This window comes from Pseudonaja textilis, chromosome 2 (assembly GCF_049901715.1).
Source record: "Pseudonaja textilis isolate UNSWEBS1 chromosome 2, rPseTex1.2, whole genome shotgun sequence".
Taxonomy (NCBI): Eukaryota; Metazoa; Chordata; class Lepidosauria; order Squamata; family Elapidae; genus Pseudonaja; species Pseudonaja textilis.
Genome location: NC_141991.1, coordinates 75089494 through 75109798, shown reverse-complemented (window position 1 = coordinate 75109798; position 20305 = coordinate 75089494). Strand labels below are relative to the sequence as shown.

Genomic DNA, 20305 nt, shown 5'->3' with positions numbered 1-20305 from the left:
TTCCACCTATTGGTCACTGTGCAAGTATTCTATGTTGGAACTGGATGAATCATGGAATTCATTTAATTGATGCATAAAATATGTACATTGGTATGAGTCTCATATATGTGGCATCAGATACCTATAATATATGTGGCATCAGATACCTATAATTCTCAAGCCAAGCCCACGCTGTGCTAGATATTACTTGCAAATGTCAGAATCTGAATTATGAGTCTTTTGGATACAATTTTATTATGAAAACATCCCAGTTATTAAAATGAAGATTTGCACTTTATTGCAATTCTATACAGTAAGCTATGGATTTGTTTTACTCCCATTACTTATAAAAAGGCAATTTGAGTATAATTTGCAACCATTGCTTGCTCTCCCACTAAGCATTATGGCAGACATATTAATGCCTGATTGTTCATTCCCCGTTGCTCAGCTTTCACTGTATCTCCCAAATTTGTATGTCAGGAATTTGAGAAAGAATGCCATAACTGGGAGTCAGTGACCATCGCCTACACAGAGGAACCATAAAATAAGGGACCCATCTTAGGAACGTAGTATTGATAATTTCAGTGCAATAATTCAAAGACTGTAAGACACATGAGAAATAAGAGCCCTACTATCACATGATTATCTTTTCTAAAGTATTTCTTTTCTCTGATAAAGAGAAAATAAGTAGGTGAAAGCAACTGTTGCAGTCCTTAACAGATTTCCTTTCTGTTAATGATGCAAGATTCCTTAAAGACTGCTTCTCAACAGTCAATAGATCTAGAGAATATGCTACATGTTTTATATCATAAGGGTCATGCTAGAAGTCATCTGAAAAGCTTAGGAGTTCACTATGAAGATCAAAGATGATTTGGACTCCAGATTGAAGGAGACATGGCAAATGTTCACAGCTCGAATCTTTCAGTATTAAAAAAGTAGCATATGTGGGTTATTCATATTATGATGGTTTTCTATTAGTCTTTTATTTCCTGATGTTGGAATATTTTTCACTGAGGCTGAGGATTGTGGATGAAAAATAGTCCCTTCTCTACGTAGTAGCATAATGTAATTGGCAACATCTACTTTTTGCAGTTCTCTTTGAGTTATTATCAGATACACCCTGCTTCTGAGATACAAACCCTGTACTCTTCCGTGGAGACTGTTTTGGATTGCAGCACCATGACTTTTCTTGCTTTTTCTTTTAGAAAGTCAAGTTTAAATAGCAATAAGGACTTGGTTATGACAAAGCCAAGATCAAATCTCTATTGGCTTTTCACTATAGGGTTCCATATTGGCTGTAGCAACATTGTGTGCGGTAAAAAGATTACTCACTTGAGTCTTTCTGATGAATTCAGTTAATTGCATTAGAGAGCCCACAAATGCACACAAAAATAAAGAATAAAATATTCTAAATCCCAAATAGGCATCTTTGGAATCCATAGTGCAAAGTAGTTTTGCTGAGTTAGTTTCTTCTTGTGTATTTATAGATTATTGTCTTCAAGTCTTTCCTAAGATAGTTGACCTACAAAACAAAAACATGAATGCAGTAAGAAGAGGGGAAACAAATAGGGCATAAAGTTATTTATAATTAATTTGGCCTCACTCATCTTCCTTTATAAAGGAAAACAGCAGTTCAAGGCAAGAATAGCAACAATTAGTGTACATTCTCATCACAATGGAAAGCTACATTACAAAGTCATGAGACCAAAGACAGTTAGTTGAGAATAACTATGCATAAAAACTTTATTATTATTATTATTATTATTATTATTATTATTATGACAGTATACACGGCAAATGAGATAACCATGCTGGGTTTCATATCACAACTCACTAGTCAAACACTTCCCAAGTATTTAGGACTTCGTGATGTATCGGCGGATTATGTGAGCAGATCCCAGTAAGGTGGCCTTCTGCAGCTGACCAATGGTGATCTTGTCAGCACCAATTGTTTTTAAGTGCTTGCCTAGGTCTTTAGGCACAGCACCCAGTGTGCCGAGTACCACTAGAACCACCTGCCCTGGTTTATGCCAGAGTCTCTGCAGTTCGATTCTCAAGTCCTGATATCTGGTGACTTTTTCAAGTTGTTTCTCGTCAAGAAACATCTTCAAAAAGTCACCAGATAAGAAAAAAACAACAACTTGAAATAATAATAATAATAATAATAATAATAATAATAATAATAATAATAATAATAATAATAAAAATGTGTCATCTTTGTAAGCTGAGAACGAGTTGGGTGACCATATTTTTTTTAAAAAAATAAATAAATAAAAATAGCTTGAAGACAATAAGGTAAGTTCAAGAGACAAATTTTTGCTAAACAGATAGTAAAGGTTTTTCCTGGAATACCTATTGGGTTCATGAAGGTCCAGAACTTTGCAGCATGCTCACTTCCCTTGCTCCATTAAATAAATGTCTCCAAGAAGAAAATAAAACTCAGCAGCAGTGGGGCTCTAGGGCTTTGAAAAGTCAAATGCTGCTTTTTCATTAGCATCCCTCCCCTGCCACAATATCCATACAGCTTCTATTTTGACCTTGTTCAAAAAAGCGTTGAAAACCAGGCCCCTTCCTCAAGCTCTGAGATAGGGAATGTGATGGGCCCCTTCTGAACATAGGTGGATTATAATCTTATTGCTTGTGCTGAATGCCTATTGTTCTTCTGTGTTATTTTAACTGTTTTTTAATATAATGTGACACCCAGAATAATTAGGAATTTAGATGGCCTTACAAAAGCAATAAAGAAATAAGTAAAGTAGCCATTGCTTTGCAAACTTTCTGCTCTTACCTCTCAAGTACCTTCAACAGACATTGTGCTCATATTAAATTATTTTATTTTATTCATACTTGCCCATCTTGTTTATCAGATTGTCCATTATATTTATAATATGCTTTCCCTCTAGAACTTCAAAGAGGCATATATAACACTGCTTCTGCCATTTTTCTCACAATCCCAAATCCTTATGATATGGATTGCACTGACAGTGTGTCATCTACTGAGCTTCCGTGGTTAAAGGTGGACTGAATGGCGTTTCCCTAGTCCTATTTCAACACCAATAAAGAAAAATATTTGTAGCTCAGGGTTGAAATGAGGGTCCTTAGTGCTCTCTGAGCCTGGTTGCTTTCTTGCAGACATTTTATTACCCAAACTAGATAATATCATCAGTGTTAATAAGGATTGGGATTTGCTCTAGCCACTAGTGACTTGAATATAAATTGAGAGCAAACCTCACTTCTTGCTGGCATCCTTACTAATGATGCCACCTAGTTTGGATAATGAAATGTCTGCAAGAAAACAACCAAGCTCAGGAAGCACCAGATTTGCTTGGATGTTGTGCAACACTAGTAAGGTGTCCAGCATCATCTATGGGCTTCGATTTATATGTCCAAAGAGACTCTTAACATACTGTGTAGCTATGTTTAGGAATGTGTTATGGACAAAGATAGCAATAAAAATACCAGCAGTGAACAAAGATTGTAATAAATCATACAATCATTACATTTGTTTATCCCCAAAGATTTTTTTAATTCCTATGGTAGCCTTTTATTTCTAGCCAAGTTTGTCATTATTTATGAGTGAGAGAGAACATAATCTTTTCAGCAGACTATCCATCTTTTCTACACCAATAAGAAATTTCAACTAGGATTAAAAGTGTAACTACCTTAGGTTTTTCCATCTCTCTTTTTCTGTTTGGTTTTCTGGACTTTCACTTTCATAGGAAGCCAAATACAAACCTTAAAAACATGAGATTGGGAGAGAAAGAGGACAAATCCATTACTGAATTATTGTTAACAGCTAAAAGGTTAACAGTCTCACAAAACAGGATGCTTGTTAAAAGTAAGGAAACAATCTACACAGGCAGGCCAACTTCCTTGTTCACAAGTTCTTCTGAATTCTGTTAACGTATTCTGTTCTGAAGATATTGTTAATGTAGCTTTACAATAAAATATAATTAATTTATCTGGTCATATTTTCTCTCTGGTCTGCCTGGTAAGGCTGACTCAATCTTGCAAATTTGAAAGTAAAATTTTCCCAGAGTCAGTCCGAGAACTTAGGAAGGGTCCTTGTTGAGTGTCTTATTCCACCCATTGTACAGCTGAGGTCTATGCAGTCTGTTATCTGGTTGTTCCCAAGGCAGCATCTCTTTGTCTCTGTCTCCCAAGGTCTTTTCCACATACTCTTACAACGATTAAGGCCTTGTTACATACATATATAATTTTTATTAATGAGATTTTCAACAGAATTTAAAAGGTACCAATTTTAAGTACCAATTTTATAGGAATAAAAGAAAAAAAACAAATGGGCAAAGAAGAAATAAAAAGAGAGAAATAAGAAAAGGTTTTAAAGAAGTGGCTTCCAATCTTAACAGTGAGTATAAATCCATTGAGATTTTACCCTTTCTCTCTAAGGCTGCATCGTAATTTCCTTCTTTCCATACTCTACCCTTTGTAATAATCAAATCCAATAACAGCTCAGTTACTATGCAGAAACAACTGCATTGATGTCTTCTCTTATATTAAAACAGAACCAGTAAACTTATTGTTTCACAACCTTTCACATCCACAACCTTGGATCCTGTATTTGAACTCCTTTTTCAAGCTGCCATGATGATACAGTGAGGTAGCATATGGGAGCCAAGCAAGTCAAATATCTCAACCCTTCCTAGTGCATAAAAGGTAACAAAATACTTCTGCTGTTGCAGTGATGTTTCCTGATAGAATACTGAAAATTCCTCATTTACCAGAAAAGCCAGCATCAGCTCAGGAATATATAATAAAAAACCCCAAAGTAAACTGACAGCAGAAACAGATCTAATGGTCCCTTTGAGTTTTTTCCTATTATTTTTTTTTTTTTTAATTTTGCCAGAGGATGGGCATGTGTTTATCCCATGCATATGGGGGGGAGGTGGTTAATTTACATGCCCATCTGGAATCTGCATAGGATCATATTGCACAAGGATGTAGTACATAGGTATTTGTAATTACAGCTTAAAATTAATGGGCGTTTGGAGCATCCACACACCTTAAAAGTGATAATAATTAGCTTCATACATCTAATAACAATGAAGCTGTGTCTGGATCCACTACATAATTACATTTATGAGCCATATTCAAGCACCAAAGATTACATGATGAGGGCATAAGAAAGGTGCCTTTACAGGTTCCACCTCTACTGTGCACCTGCTTTCCTCCATATGATGGAAGGTCTATATAAAGCTTGTTGTACTTTGGTCTTTATACTGGAGGTAGCATTTAAAGCAGGAGAGCGCCATCCCAGGGGCCATCTGATGCTCAGATGACGGGGATTTGATTAAGAAACTGGGACCTACAAGGGTGTCCCCATTTTTGCCTAATGCAGTTCTATTCACATGAAGATTTATAAGCCTCCTAGAAATGAATCTTTCCTCCTGCTGTTCTATGCAGAAGTCACAATAATGAGGGAAACAACATGGAAGTGTGAAGCCCATAGATGCCATGTAAGCTTTCCTGCCCATTCTGTCCCTAAAGCAGCCTCAACATACCTGTATTTCCACGCCAGGGTTCCACTTCATCAGACCCAAAACTCAATGCCTAAGAGGAGTGACCCATCCGCTGAAGTGCCCTTTGTCGTTCCAGAATGTAACAACTTTCAGAACCATCTGAATCTTTCTCTTTTATGGGACTGTTTCATTTGTTCATTTAACATTCTGACGGTTTCTTATGGGTCTTGAAAATGATTTTTTTCCTTGCTGTATTCTAAACTTATCTATAACCAATAATGTCCCAAATGTTTCATACAATTTGTGTAAATGAGTTTTAAAGACTTTTGTTTAAAAGTACAAAGGTCAGAAACATACCAAAAGTCTATAAAACCTGTAGGCAGAGTTAATTCATCCAGCCTCATCTCTGACATGGGGATAATTGGATACGACTGAATTAATTTATTATGAAAGGACACAGGGTAACATGAACTACCAAGAGGATAGGAAATAAAATCAGACAAAAGCTCTGTAACAAATGGGCATGATTAATTGCATCCAAAACAACTTTATTTTTTTTCCCAAGCATAGCACAAAAGGTAAATCTTCATTTGCTGGGAGTTGGCTTCTACTTTCTGTGCCTGAAACCATCACAAAGATGATTTGCAAAAGAATAGATTTGTTTGGATGTTGTGCAACACTAGCACAGTAAGACCCTCAGGTCTATTGCTCTGTGGAATGATTGACTATAAAAAGATGTCCTCCATCTTAATTGCTTCCAATTGTGGATTTGTACAAGAGCACATTCTGAAAAACGTATTTTCAGTCAATCATATAGAATAATGTCAGTAGCAAATAACCTATTCATTCATGAAATCAGGGTGTTCTTACCATCTTCGGTAAAGATAGGGGCAGTATGTAAATAGTGGATTATGTTATCATCACGTTCGAATGGACATTCAACTTGTTTCCATGTTATGAATTCTCCTACTTGTCTAGCCAGTTCCAAGAATTTCTGTATCAATTTTAAAAAGAAATGTTTAGATCAAAGAAAATAATTCTCCAGTAAAATTAGGACTGCAGCTACAGAATACTCCAATATTAATCTGATAACATGTCTGAAAAAAGAGAGAGTAGGTTATCCCCATGAAGATTTTCTATATTTTTGTAATGTGGGATGAAATACATTCATTTGCAGTTCTGATAAAATACTCTGATCTTCTTTACATAAATTTGCTGTGAGACTATTTTGGCAGCCTTCTAAAATTAGGCATGTCACTAATTAAGATTAAGTACTTATACAATATATGAATATAGCTAAGTATTGACATAATTATAATAATACATCATTAATTCCAAATCAGAATCCTTCTTTAACTTCTTTACTATTACCTCTCACTTGACAGTAATGGCTAAATTCTTAATAAAGACTAAGTAAATATACAATAAAATATCAGAGTTATAAACATATTGAAAAAAGACATAGACAGTAACAATAACTGAAATTCACCACAAATAATCTTATTTGAATAATCATTTATCATGCATATTAGACAGATTAATTATTCTTAAATGGTGTTAATACCTAATCATAAAGCAAAGAATAATATATTCATCTGACATTTTAACCTGATTAGACTTATTATTTTAACACAATCCTTGGAATTTATAGTAGTTTTGGTAGTGAATACTAATGCAAAGCTTTATTCCAAGGGTGCTTCATTCAGGTTGAACTTGTAAAATATTATTTAAAAATTAAATACTGATATTGCATATGTATAACATATGCAGGAACATAAACTGTCAATCATGTGTTATTATTCTCAAGTGGCCTTTGCAAACAAAATTGTCCCTTAAGACTTGGGTCTCTGCCCCTGGGTTGTTGTTTTTGGGGGGTGGGTGGGAGATGTTTCCCAGTTCTGCAAATTGCCACAGCAGCTAATTTCCAACCCAACTGCTCTGCAGGGCAGCTACTGCTGCTTCCCAAGTCATGATCCTCCCCAAAATACCTCATTTTCTTAAGCAATAAGATGGAAAAAACAATTTGCTGTGATTCTCCTTCCCTGAAAATATTCTACTGGAAGAAAGCAGGCCCTGTCTGATACCCAGAGCAGGAAAGGGTAATATCAGCAAAATAGTTGCAGAGAAGGATGGAGTCAAAAAACCCCATAAGGAATAAAATATATTTTTGTAGGCAATGTAAATATCCATATTTCTGCCTCTGACTACATCCTCTTCTATCACCTGAACAGGTCCCCGTAATTTTCAGGGGATGTTTTTTAAAGGAGGGACAAGGGGCTGAGAAAATTCTGTTGTGTAGCTAGCTCTCAGGATGCAGGCTTTGTACATATGCAATGCATTTGTGCTTTGACAAAAAAAAAAAATTGAAATAAGATTGCAAAGCTCTCTTTTTACACAGCAACTGCCTTTGTTTCTTTACCATGAAACAAAAGCACCATAGCTCAGAAAACATTTGCCGCAATAAATAATACTTGCTGTGCTTACTTCAAAGTTGACATGCCCATTTGGAAGGCGGTTTGCACATCCCTCATTCAAAAAATAAATATCTTTGATCAGTAGGCTGAAGAAGGGGATCACAATCTGTGAAGAGAATGGCATAACAATTGTCTCCGCTATTCTATTATTGACGCACAAAGCAACTCACACAAAATAAAGAGATTAACTTTTCAATTCTAATGAACAAACAGTAATGTGAGCTAGGCCTAATGATTCCATGAAATATCTGCAGGGCTGAATTAAACTTCCCTGCGCACACAAAGGCAGAGGACACAAACATAGGTACAATAATTCCACAAAGACTAAATACATTGCAGGTGTTTGATTGATTAGGTATTATTGTTTAATAGGATAATATTTATAGGCAAATAGGATCATTTTATGCAAAGGAAAAGTTCAATGTGAATTTAACAATCAACAATCTACAGGGAGATCTACAAAGCCAAGTAAACATTTACAATTAATCCCCTTTAGCAAACATATGGAATAGATATTTGTGACAAAAGCCTGTGATACACGCAGCAGAAATTCCAATCATATGAATAAAATATGTTCACTTATGTTGCAATACTGGCACCATGGATAAAATACTTTTTTATACAGAGCTTGATTTTGTCATGAATCAACACCAATGAAATCAAGTAAAACAACATAGGTTTACTTTAGCTATATTATCCTTTACATGTATCGTTTCATTCTGAATTTGGAACTCTTCTAACTATAACTAACTACATAATTTGGAGTGCATAAACTCATATAGAAACCAGTGCAAAGGAACACAAAGATGAAGTCCAACACCCAATGCATTTTGAATACTAGACAATTCAGAAAAAGCCATTTTCCCAGATTAGCCTGAAAAGGTACAATTGACATTCCTTCCTTCCTTCCTTCCTTCCTTCCTTCCTTCCTTCCTTCCTTCCTTCCTTCCTTCCTTCCTATCCATCCATCCATCTTAGATTCATGTCCATTTATTTTTGCAACGTAAGACGGTGTATATAATATTCCTTCCTATTTTCCCAACAATAGCCCTATGAGGTGGGTTAGTTCAAGAGACAGTAAGCATCTGAAAGTCACCATCTGGTTTCTGTGCCTTTGGAGCTCACAGTCCCTTGGTTTAGAATCTAGTGCCTTAGAAAATACAATTTCGTGTACTGTATATGTGGTTATGTGTCTGTACAACACACACACACACACACACAGAGAGAGAGAGAGAGAGAGAGAGTGAAGCAGCCTTTATCAGCTTAATCTGATGAAGTATGCTGAAGATAAGGAAAGAAAGAGAAGAGAGAGAGAGAGAGAGAGAGAAAGGAGATCTTAGATTTGCTTAATATGAAATTCTGAGTTTTCCTATCTATGCCAGGGAAGAGGAAGAAATCATTCATATTGTCCTGCAATGAAATCAGCTATGCTTGAAACTGAGAAACTGAAGGTATGATATTCTTCTCCCAGGTTTGTTTTATTAGCAATTTCAGTGACTGGTGATAAAAACTGGAATGCTGTCAATAAAATCTCCAGAGCGCATAGATATCAATAAACAAGTGACTTATTTGGATACATCTTTAAGTTATTTGTGATTCTTTCTCTACTCTGTATCTGAAAGAGATAACAAGCAATTTGCCTTCTCTGGGATGAACATAATAAATAGATTGCACAGTTTCTCTTCCCATTAGGCTCTGCTAGTAAAGGTTCTGCCTTAAAATACTGTAAAAGAGAAAATGGAATACATTATCATAAACTGCAGAGCAATAACAGGACACCAGTATCCATTCTATAGATGTACACTTGCTAATTACTGCATGGGTAACAATTAGCTGCAAAGAAGTCCTATATAAAACTTAAATAGCAGCCACTGAAAAAGCTATAAGAGAATTCCACCGACAATCTTTTGGACTCTTTTACAGATTATGCTGTGTGTGTAGCCTCTGTGCTTAGCAGCCAATGCAAATATTATCCTGAAGCAAAGTTCATGGAGCATCTAATGGAAATTTCACATCACAGAAGGCTGACTCAGCTCCCTAAAATATTGGGAGATTAAACAAATTTCAAAGTTGACCCTGATGAGGCAAAATTGTGGTGGAAATGCATAATTAAATATTGTGGAAGTTGGTCTTCTGGTTTTTCTGTCTTAACATCAGAGAAACAGATGTGAAACTTTGCTGGTGCTCCATTTCTATCCCTCTGTGTTAAAGAGGTTTTTAGAGTGTAGGAAGAAAGTATGTTGGAAGCACAAAAGGCTAAACCCTATAATGATTGTATTATAAACTGATGTTGGATCCTTTATTTACCAATAGTTACATTAATGTATATCCATCAGCTCCCAATAAGATGTTGAATAACTCTGCATGGACTCAGTAAGTTTCTGAACTCAGTTCAGATTGTTGATCTTAATCTTCAGAGCTACAAGATTCAAGACCAAAGCATCTACTGGATTGCTGTTTCCTGCATGAGCCCATCCATCCATCGTGACCTTTTTGTGACTCTAAAATCATGTGAAATAAGATATTTTTTTCCAGCAGCAGGAAAGAATAGATTCCTTGTTTTATAAAACTCTGAGAAAGAAAAGAGGCATAATGTTCATAACCCACCATTCCCTTCTCATTGCATCTTACTTTGGTGGTTTCTTTTCTTTTCCTTTTTTCTTTTTTTGTCTGTTGATTGACTGATGACTTCAGAGGAATGAAATAATGCTCAAGAGATTATATTTTCACTGACTGAAAATATAAATCTATCTGATTTTTCTCAAACATCAAATTACACTTTCAATGAAGTCTTTTGTATCTGTGTGCCCAGGGTAACAGGATCATTCCACACAGCAGCTCTAGCGTACCATTTTGCAGGGAAACCCTTAGTTTCCCTGCAAAATATTGCTATTTCTCTGTTTTCAATATGCTAATTCAACCATTTTTAATTGACAGCAGTTTGGATTTTATTTTTGTCACACTGAGTTCATCTGTATCCATGCTGCCCTTTATTGCTTCTTTTCTTCATACGCTGATTCAATAAATTCCTACTGCTTTTTAACTGCTTCATATCAAATGTATGTTGATATAAATGGCAGAAGTAACAAAATTAAATAATTTCAGATAAAACTGTAAAGGGTATGGATGCCAACCTCTAAAATGCATTGATGGCCAAGATTCTATGACATCATTTTGGCTTTCCTGTTTAACTTCCTTTATTCTCAATGCCCCAAATTAAATTCATCAGGCAATTGCTTCTTGATAATGCTCCTTTAGAATGCAATGGATGTGAATGGCACATGCTCAAATGTGTTGACAATTTGCAAGGCAAATAAGATTGCCAATTAAAGTGTTAAGATATTCGTCTCTTTCATTTGCCTAAAATAATTCACTTCATGATATTATATATGCCTCCATTCAAAGCAGATTGTCTCTTACAGTCTCTTTATCTTTGTCCATACAGATTTTGCTTCCGGCAGTTCACAACTCAAAGCTTCTAAGCTGACAATTTTTAACAGTTTTTTTTTTAAATTAGTCACTGCCTAACTTAGGAAATGCAGAAAAATATTATGTTTTCTTTGTTCAAGTGATAAACAAACAAACCAACAAATCTAAGCACCATATTTTATACATATCTCTTAAAAGGCAAGAATGGAATTTGGTTATAGGATCAGCAATGAATAATATCTTAAATAAGTAATAATAAGATTTTATTACATTTTCCCCAGCATGAATAAAGATATTCTCTACTGCATCCTTCTAAGAGGTAAATAACATTTTAGAAAGGGGTAAAACATCTGCTTCCAGATGTTATTAGATTCCCAATTTCATCTTCCCTATGCAGCATGTTAAATGTTGAGGGATGTTGGAAGCTATACATCTGGTTCACGTATAGTAATCATGTAATTTAATTCATTTTTACTTTGAGATGTGAGCCTACCTATTGTGGTTTAATGGCATCTACTCAGAAAATCTTTTTAAATAAATCCTCACATAAAGTTACACATGAACACAGTTTTCTTGGCAAGGTATTATTTATTTTTATCTCATTCTCATTATTTTTATAAATAATTCAAGGTGGCAAACATACCTAATACTCCTCCTCCCTCCTATTTTTCTTACTACAACAACCCTGTGAGGTGAGCTAAGAGAGAGTAAGTGGCCCAAAGTCATCCAGCTGGCTTTCATGGTTAAGGCATAGTCTCCTGGTTATAGACTGGTGCTGTAACCACTAGCCCAAACTGGAATGTTGGGGATATTCATAAAGGAATAGCAGTGCTGTTTATAGTTACGTGACAATCTTGTAATTCTGCATGTATGACATCCCCACAGCTTTTCTTTATGGAGGGAGAAATACTGTTTTACACATTCAATGTCTCTAAAAAAAAACACATAGCCAGTTTGGTGTATTGTTAAGGTGCCAGGCCAGAAACTGAGAGATTGTGAATTCAAATCCTACATTAAGCACAAAGCTAGCCAGGTGACTTTGGGCCAGTCATTCACCGTCAGCCCTAGGAAGCGGGCAATGGCAAAGCACTCCCGAAATTTTGCCGAGAACTGCAGAAATTTATCCAGATGGCTGCCAGGGCTCAACATTGACTTGAAAGCACACTCGTGTGTGTGTGTATGTGTGTGTGCACACACACACACACACACACACACAACAAAGGTACAATTTATTTCAGCTTCCTTTAATAGTCCCTAAACTATCCCAAGTATAACATTGTTCATGTGAAACTGCCTATTCTCAGTAAAGATCAATCTAGACAGCTTGCACTAGTATCTTTTGGAAACCTTTCAATCACCACTATCTATATTTTATGTTTTCTGACAGCGAAATACACTAAAACACACTTTCCCAAAGGTCTTTTTCCAAAAAGCAATTGGATTTTCTTGGCTTTTTCCTTTGAAATAAGAAGTGAAATGTCTTCAAAGGGAAGAAAAACCAACCCGAGAATGGTAACCCAGTTACCTTTTGGAAAAAAGCACCTTTAGGACGATTATGACCTGGATAATTGCGAATCTCCATAGGCATTTAACAAACATTTGTTTTCTCAGTTATATGAATATACAGCAGAGTAATGCAGATGTGCTAACATGAAGAATATACAGCATGTTGCAAAGAATCTTTTAAATAAAGAATATTTGTAGCTCAGGGTTGAAATGAGGGGTGCCTCTGGAATAATTCGAATAATATACAGGAAAGACTAATGATGTGTCATTAGCAAGCAGAGATAATGAATTAAAGCAGAGTGCTGACTGACTTCCAGTTAGAAGGCAAAGGTAGGAAGGATCCTAATGTGTATGAGCACTCACATTGTACCAGCCTTTTGCAATTGTTCTTTTCATCACTTTTCTAATAGAATTCTAAACAATAAGTGCAACAATCCCATTGGCAGCAATAGGGGACAGAATGGCACAATTTGGAGGCAGATCAGGCAGACATGACCTTGATGTCAATTTTATCATGGCTCTGTATGCAATATGCAAAAAGGGCTTATGAAACCACTGAAGACGTAGAGAAAAAAGGATTTCATGAGTGTGTGGTACTGTAATTCCCACTCTTGATAAAATCCCACTTCAGGTAGCTGTGGACCCGTGTTTGCGAACCTATGGCACGCAAGAGCTCACCCAGAAGAGGCCCACTGTGCATGCGTGCCTGCCGCCACCGCCCAATAGCTGATTGTCAGGTACTTGGTGCACATGCATGGGGGGGATGCATGGGAGACACGTGCGCATGTGCAGATGGATGGTGCAAGGGGTGATAGCGTGCGCGTTCGCAGATCACAGCAAGGGATCGTGCACACATGCGCAGATGCGCAGTGCGTGGAAGGGGAATCTCACATGCATGTGCAGAGATGCATGGTGCATGGCGGGAGAATCGCGTGTACATGTGCAGGCAAGGGGATCGTGTGCGCATGCACAGATGTGCAGCACGCTGCAGAGGGAACACGTGTGCATGTGCGGGGGGGCAGCATGCATTGCCTTCTGGGTGCTGGCACGCAAATGTGCGCGTGCAAGCAATTATCGGCATGGGAGCTGAAAAAGGTTTGCCACCACTGCTCTAGACTTACAATAGTTTGTTTAGTGACCATTCAAAGTTACAACGGCACGGAAAAAGAAGGTGACTTATGATTATTTTTCGCACTCATTGCAGCATCTCCATGGTCACATGATCAACATTCAGATGCTTGGCAACTGGTTCATATGTATGATGGCTGCAGTGTCCTAGGGTCATGTGATCAACTTTTGCGACCTTCTGACAAGCAAAGTCAATGGGAAATCCTGATTCACTTAGCAACCATGTTACTAACTTAACAAATGCAGTGGTTCACTTTAACAGCTGTGGCAAGAAAAGTCATAAAATGGGGCCAACTCACTTAACAAAATCACTTAGCAACGTAACTCACTTAGCAACATAAATTTTGGGCTCAATTGTGGTTGTAACTCGAGGGCTGCCTATATTATGTGGTAGTTAGAATGCACAGCTAAAATTGGATGCATCCAGATAGAAGCCCATGTTTTATCACAAGCAGCTGTCTTTCAGCCTCCCTCACTTCGCAGGGCGAGGATGAATTCTTGGAGGTGGCATGTAAAATGTTTATAATTATAATAAGAATGGTACCTTTTCCCTGTTGCTGTGTGCTGTTAAGGACCGATGAGCAGCTCCCCTTAAGGCAGTCCTGTAATTGTAAAAATTGCCAGTAGGATCCATCTGGTGCTGAAATAAGAGGGAGTGGTGAGATGTGAAGAGAGAAGGGCCATGTGTAAGTTCTCAAGTCAGATAAAAGCTGGTATTATCTTTCCATCACAGAGTTTATAACTTGATAAATAGTAGTGACACAGGTGAATTGAAAAGATGAGTTGGTTTTTCACCCTGCAGGTCAGTCACTTTCTGTTATCTCCTTTTATTCTCTCTCCTTAAGTCTATAATGTTTTTATGGAATAATTCCTAAGGATGCACGTAGAAGGCTTCCCAATGCTATTTTTTTGTGAGTAGGGTGGCTTGTTCCTACTTTATTTTGTGGTTGTATCTGGATTGAAATGAATTTACTCTTCTATAAGAACGTTTCCATTCTGGGATTTCTGGATCAAGAATCTGACATGGTTTGAGAATTCCATTTAATCACGTGACCCTTGATTATGAACATTCAAGTCTCAACAAATGTAAAATTCTCAACATATTACCTCAAGAATAAAAAACTTGGCTGTTTTCACTTTTGACCAGGTCTTCTTTAGCCTAGATACTGGACTCATGTTCATTCCAGCTGGAGGGAAAGAAGATGACCAATAGAGGAGAACATTAAGAAACAGAGTAATTGTTGAATATCCTTAAAGTGATACAGAAGTGACATTGGTACACTTACAGATGATTGCCATCAATGAATTAAAGTTCCCTATGTTAAAGCACTCCCGGGCGACATCAATGAAGAATTCGATGACTTGTGCCCTCTGCTTCTTTTTGGCAGGCTGTAATAAATAAACAAGCAGATGAAAATGGGAAAAAAAATGATTGAAATGTCATCTTTCCCACCAATAGGAAATGTCCTATTTTTACTCCTCAATCCAATGGTTTAACATGTTAGATAATTCCATCTAATCACGTTGATTACTGGCATTCACTCCTGGCAGCTCTAGGAATCAGAATTCTCATTAGACAGTGACCAAAGCCTAGTATATCTTTAAAAAAAGGTCTTCATCACTGATCTGACAAACATACATGCTAAAGACAATTAATTCCAGAAATATTCTCTCTAGCAACTTATCAGCACAATGACAGCTATTATAACTATTTTTCCAGGCTTGAATTAAATAGATAGCAAAGGAATCCTCAATGTCTGTCTTAGTTCTGCAGACCACAAATAAGTTTATTTTTTCTCCACTGTGTATGGTGGATGGGGCTCTATTTCACCATTAAAGAGCAAGAGTCTTCTTGGGCTCAGAGTTCCTGCTCAATGGATGGATGGCAGCTGTAATCAGGAAGGCTTTTCCGTAGCTATCTGATATCTCAGTTATTTACTTTTTTAGATCAGGGACTCTTCAGACAGATACTCGTGACCTAGTCCTTGCTTGAGATTTACTGCAACATTTCTATGAAATGCATGCGAGCTTAAAGCTTTTATTCATTTTAAAAAGGACAAACATGCTCGAACAATTATTTTTAATGAGACAAGGAAAAAAAAAACAATTCTCCAAAGAATTTATTACCAAATGCTTTCAAAATGTCATAATCATGCCATCAGTATAACAGGATCTGACTTACCATGCAAATTTCTGTTGCTACAAGATAGCAGAGTCTATTGAACCATTTCACGTAAGCTTCAAGATTACTAGTCTTCTTCTGTTCACTGAAACAAGGCTGGAAAATTAAAACAAAAAAAAACAAAAAAGGACAAAACATGACATACGCGAAATCCTCCAGGTTTTCCTTTTTTGAGTTTTGGTTGTTTTAAATTATCGAAGCTATCTAAAAGTGTTGCTCAAGTGACAACAGCATGTATATTTTTGAACATGTGCACATGGGTACACAAGGCTGCCTGACAGACCAGGCACATGGAACTCTGTTCCAAATATAAAAAGATGGGAAGTGTCAGATGTCTTTGATTTCACAGCCTACAGCCCTTTCTGCAAATCAGATCAATGCAAGATGAACAATTCTGTTTTGCCAACAGCAACTGTTCAGAATGCTTCCACCCCCTCCCCGCTCCTACACTCACTGAGATATTAACAGGCAGGATAGTACTATTTGCAAAGAGCAACAAGAATCTGGAAAATGAAATCAGAGGAAGGTCCTTTTTTGTGTAACGGCCACATTTCATCTATGCCTTTAACAGAGTTCTCCAACGTTGACAAATGCAATGGCTGACGCTGTCGTCGGAGTTGGCTAACATAAAACAATATTTCTGAGAACGAGAGGGGAAGACATGGCAGCAAATGTCCTGGTTCTTGATTGGAATGTTACTTGCTTTGAAGAATTGTTTCTTTCAGAAGATAATACCTTTGCTCCTGATCTCTTTATCTTGCCCTACCCTCTATATCATCAGTTGCTGTGAAACAAGTCACCCAAATGGCAAAATTCATCAGCAAATGTCGTTCTTGTGACCTAAACTTTTTAGACAGAGTTTCCTAGGCAACTGCTCAGGACTGGGACCTCCTAGCTCTCTTTCAAATGAATTTCAATCTAGGGACTTAAGGTGCAATTCAATAACATCTATTCTGTAGACATTCCCATTGAGTCCAGTGGGATTTGTTCCCAAGATGGTATGCACACTCTGCAACATTAAACCACTGAAAAAGATTGCAACCACAGAGAGCATTTTAAAAGCATTTATGAATCTGTAGTTTGAAATATTTGTATAACTTTTAGCAACCACTAGAGGGTATCAGGAAATATTAGAACAAATATCTCTTATTAGCATTATAATTTCTAGCTCAGGCCTTAAGGATACAATAAATCAATGAGGAGGAAGTTTTTATGCAGAGAAAAGGGGATTCCCATAAGTGGAATAAATATAGAAAAAGATGCCATTGGGATTTTTGGTTTTCACAATATTTGCAAATTTCTCCATTGCAGAAAACATCCCCTAGGGCTAAAGTTGATTAATGAGAGATGATGGAGTTTTATGTAAAGCAGGAAGTACTTTAAAAATGCAAGCAGCCTGAAGCAAATTCAGTGTGATGGAATATAACTAGAAAAGAAATAACATTGCTGTTGTGGTTCATGGCAAGAGAGGCAAAAGTCATTTAAAGACGGGACTTAAGCATCCGTTTCCATATACAGCAAACTTGCTTAGAATGATATTGTCTAGTTAACAAATTATTTTGAGCTCTATTTCCTACTATAGGTAGTCCCCGACTTATAGCCATTCATTTGGTGACCGTTCAAAATTACAATGGGACTAATAATGTGATTTATGACCATTTTTCACACAACTATTGCAGCATCCTAATCAAAATTTGGATGCTTGGGAACTGGTTCATATGGCGGTTGTAGTATCCCGGGCTCCTTTTGCAACTATCTGACAAAGCATAGTCAATGGGGAAGGCAGATTCACTTAACAACCATGTTACTAACTTAACAACTGCAGTGATTCACTTAACAACTGTGACAAGAAAAGTTGTAAAATGGGGCAAAGCTCACTTAGCAACTGCCTTGTTTAGCAACAGAAATTTTGAGCTCAATTTTGGCCGCAAGTCAAAGATTACCTGTACTTTTTGTTCCCTTTCTAGAATGTTTTTTATTCTTTCATATCTGATATGCTATCCCTAATTATTTCTTTACTTTCTTCCCTTTGCCGCAGCCTTTCCTTTTCAATCTAGATAACAGTCAGTGCTAAATTACATTGTTAACACATTATATCTCTTTTCCTTGATTCTTAAAATTTGCTGACTAATCTAACTTAATTTCATTCCAGACATTCTTTTTGTAATTTCCACCAACATCTACTTCTCGCCTATTTTTATTTCATTTAATAGAGAAGTCCACTTTGTTTTCTATAGATTACACAGGCCTCCAACTAAACGTATTGTCTTGGCTACTGTTGTTATACAATGGCCAGATTTTGCAAATGCTAAATAAATAAAAGGACATGCGGCAGTATAAGCAAGGAAGCCTGTACCAGCGCACAGTGTGACTTGTTTTTTGCACCAACAGATCAGATTTAGCAACATGCTGCTCACAAGATTCAAAGAAGCAAGCTCCTCTGCCTCCCATGAAAGGACCGAAATTGTGTGAAATTGCACAACGGTCTAGAAAAAGTTCATTGATCCTTGACACGCCAACTACATACTAACATTATTTTTAGCAATAATAGCCATAACCACCAGAGGCTTAGCAGGTTTATTCAATAAACAACAGAAAGAGAAGGAAATTATAGCCAAAGTGAGGTGCAGGAAAGGCAATCCCCACACACACCTGCTGTTTGGTACATGATCTCTTCCACTGCCATTACCCTATACTTCTGATATGTTTCAGTTATAATTAGAGATGAAAGAGAGGCATTTAAAGGGTCGTTATAGTTAGGCTGATGCAACTGTAGCAACTGAAGCTACCAGGTGTTGAAACATTACAAATGCTTTATGTTCAGTCCACCAGCCTAAATATAAAACAAATTGTTATCTTTTTTTATTAGCATTTTAAAAAAAATGACATGGATTTTGGTTTATAAACAATTGTAAAATATAACTAAGTCAACTTCCTTGGAACACCCTGTGCATGCTCTCTCTTCCTCTCTCTGTCCATACACATAAATACATGTTCTTAGGTGGCAGTTCATAACCACTTCTAAAGGATTCCAAGATACTATAAAAGTGTTTTCAGTGCTAAAATGGGAGAGTGTGCGAGCATAGGAGAGCGCCGGAAACCACATGCACATGCCAGGAAGCTGAGCGTTTGGTTTCTGGCACACTACCTAGTCTTCCGGTTTCTGCTGCGCATATGCGCGCAAAGGCCAAATGGCCGGCATGCGCATGCACATTGGGGAGCTGCTCTTCTGGTTTCCGCTGCTCCTACATGCGCAAAGATCAGCTGGCTGGTGCGCATGCACACGATGGAACCTGGAAGAACAACGGGTGATGGCTGGTGTGCCCAGAGAGATGGCTCTGCATGCCACTTCTGGCTGCATGCCATAGGTTTGCCATCACAGTATTATCATGTACTGAGCAATCAACGATCTCTTAATAGGCTAATCCAGTGGTCTCAAATTGGCAATTCCATTTGAAGAAGGGTGGACTTAATTCCCAGAATTCCCCAGTCTACCCAACTTCAAGTTGCCACAGTTGGGAAACACTGGGTCAATCATAGCAGAATTAGTGATCCACTCCTTGAAGTTTCTGATTTAATATTATATCAGTGCAACTTTTTTTGTCTTTTAATGACCCTGTGCATTGGGGTGGAGTCGCGGCAACTGAATGGAACTGAGTGTTTACTGGCTGGATATCTTTCTTGTTGCCAATCAGAGTTCGCAGCTGATATTTACTCAATGTACTGCCCAGGGAGAAAAATATCTGCCTCTACCTAGGATCGAACTCACAGCTTCCTGATTGTGAGGGAAGAGCTCCACCTCTTGGCCACTGCACCACTCTTTATATCAGTGCAACTGCATATGCAAAATATGCCTATGCCTGTGTAGCTGGACCACTCTAGTATTCCAGCTGCATTTGGAACCTGAAGTTTTCCTGGATGATGTAGAGCCTGGCAGACTATTGTGAGAAAGGATAAAAGGAAGGAAAACCAAAAGCTAGTACAAAGAATGCCAATCATTATGATTTTCTCTGAGATTGTTCTCACAACTGAGCTATTTCAAATGGATTATTAAAGAAGACAGATTCCTAACCTGACTACAACCGATCTGCCACTGAAGCCTTTAGGCACATTATCTTATAATGTAG

The 20305-nt window shown here is 37.2% G+C and overlaps 1 protein-coding gene across 2 annotated transcripts in view; it reads right to left on the bottom strand.

Annotated features, from left to right (window-relative positions):
• Window positions 1–208: 208 nt before the first annotated feature.
• RASGEF1C (RasGEF domain family member 1C) overlaps window positions 209–20305 on the bottom strand; it is a 94944-nt gene continuing 74847 nt past the window's right edge. For both annotated transcript variants that reach the window (XM_026696133.2, XM_087924334.1), the window contains exons 7-14: window positions 16179–16274; window positions 15283–15385; window positions 15104–15183; window positions 14541–14636; window positions 7944–8039; window positions 6330–6453; window positions 3642–3714; window positions 209–1501 (exon numbers count right to left, since the gene is read on the bottom strand). In XM_026696133.2, coding sequence (XP_026551918.1) covers window positions 1477–1501; window positions 3642–3714; window positions 6330–6453; window positions 7944–8039; window positions 14541–14636; window positions 15104–15183; window positions 15283–15385; window positions 16179–16274 — 693 coding nt within the window. In that variant the 3' untranslated portion in view covers window positions 209–1476. The remainder of the gene's footprint in view (window positions 1502–3641; window positions 3715–6329; window positions 6454–7943; window positions 8040–14540; window positions 14637–15103; window positions 15184–15282; window positions 15386–16178; window positions 16275–20305) is intronic.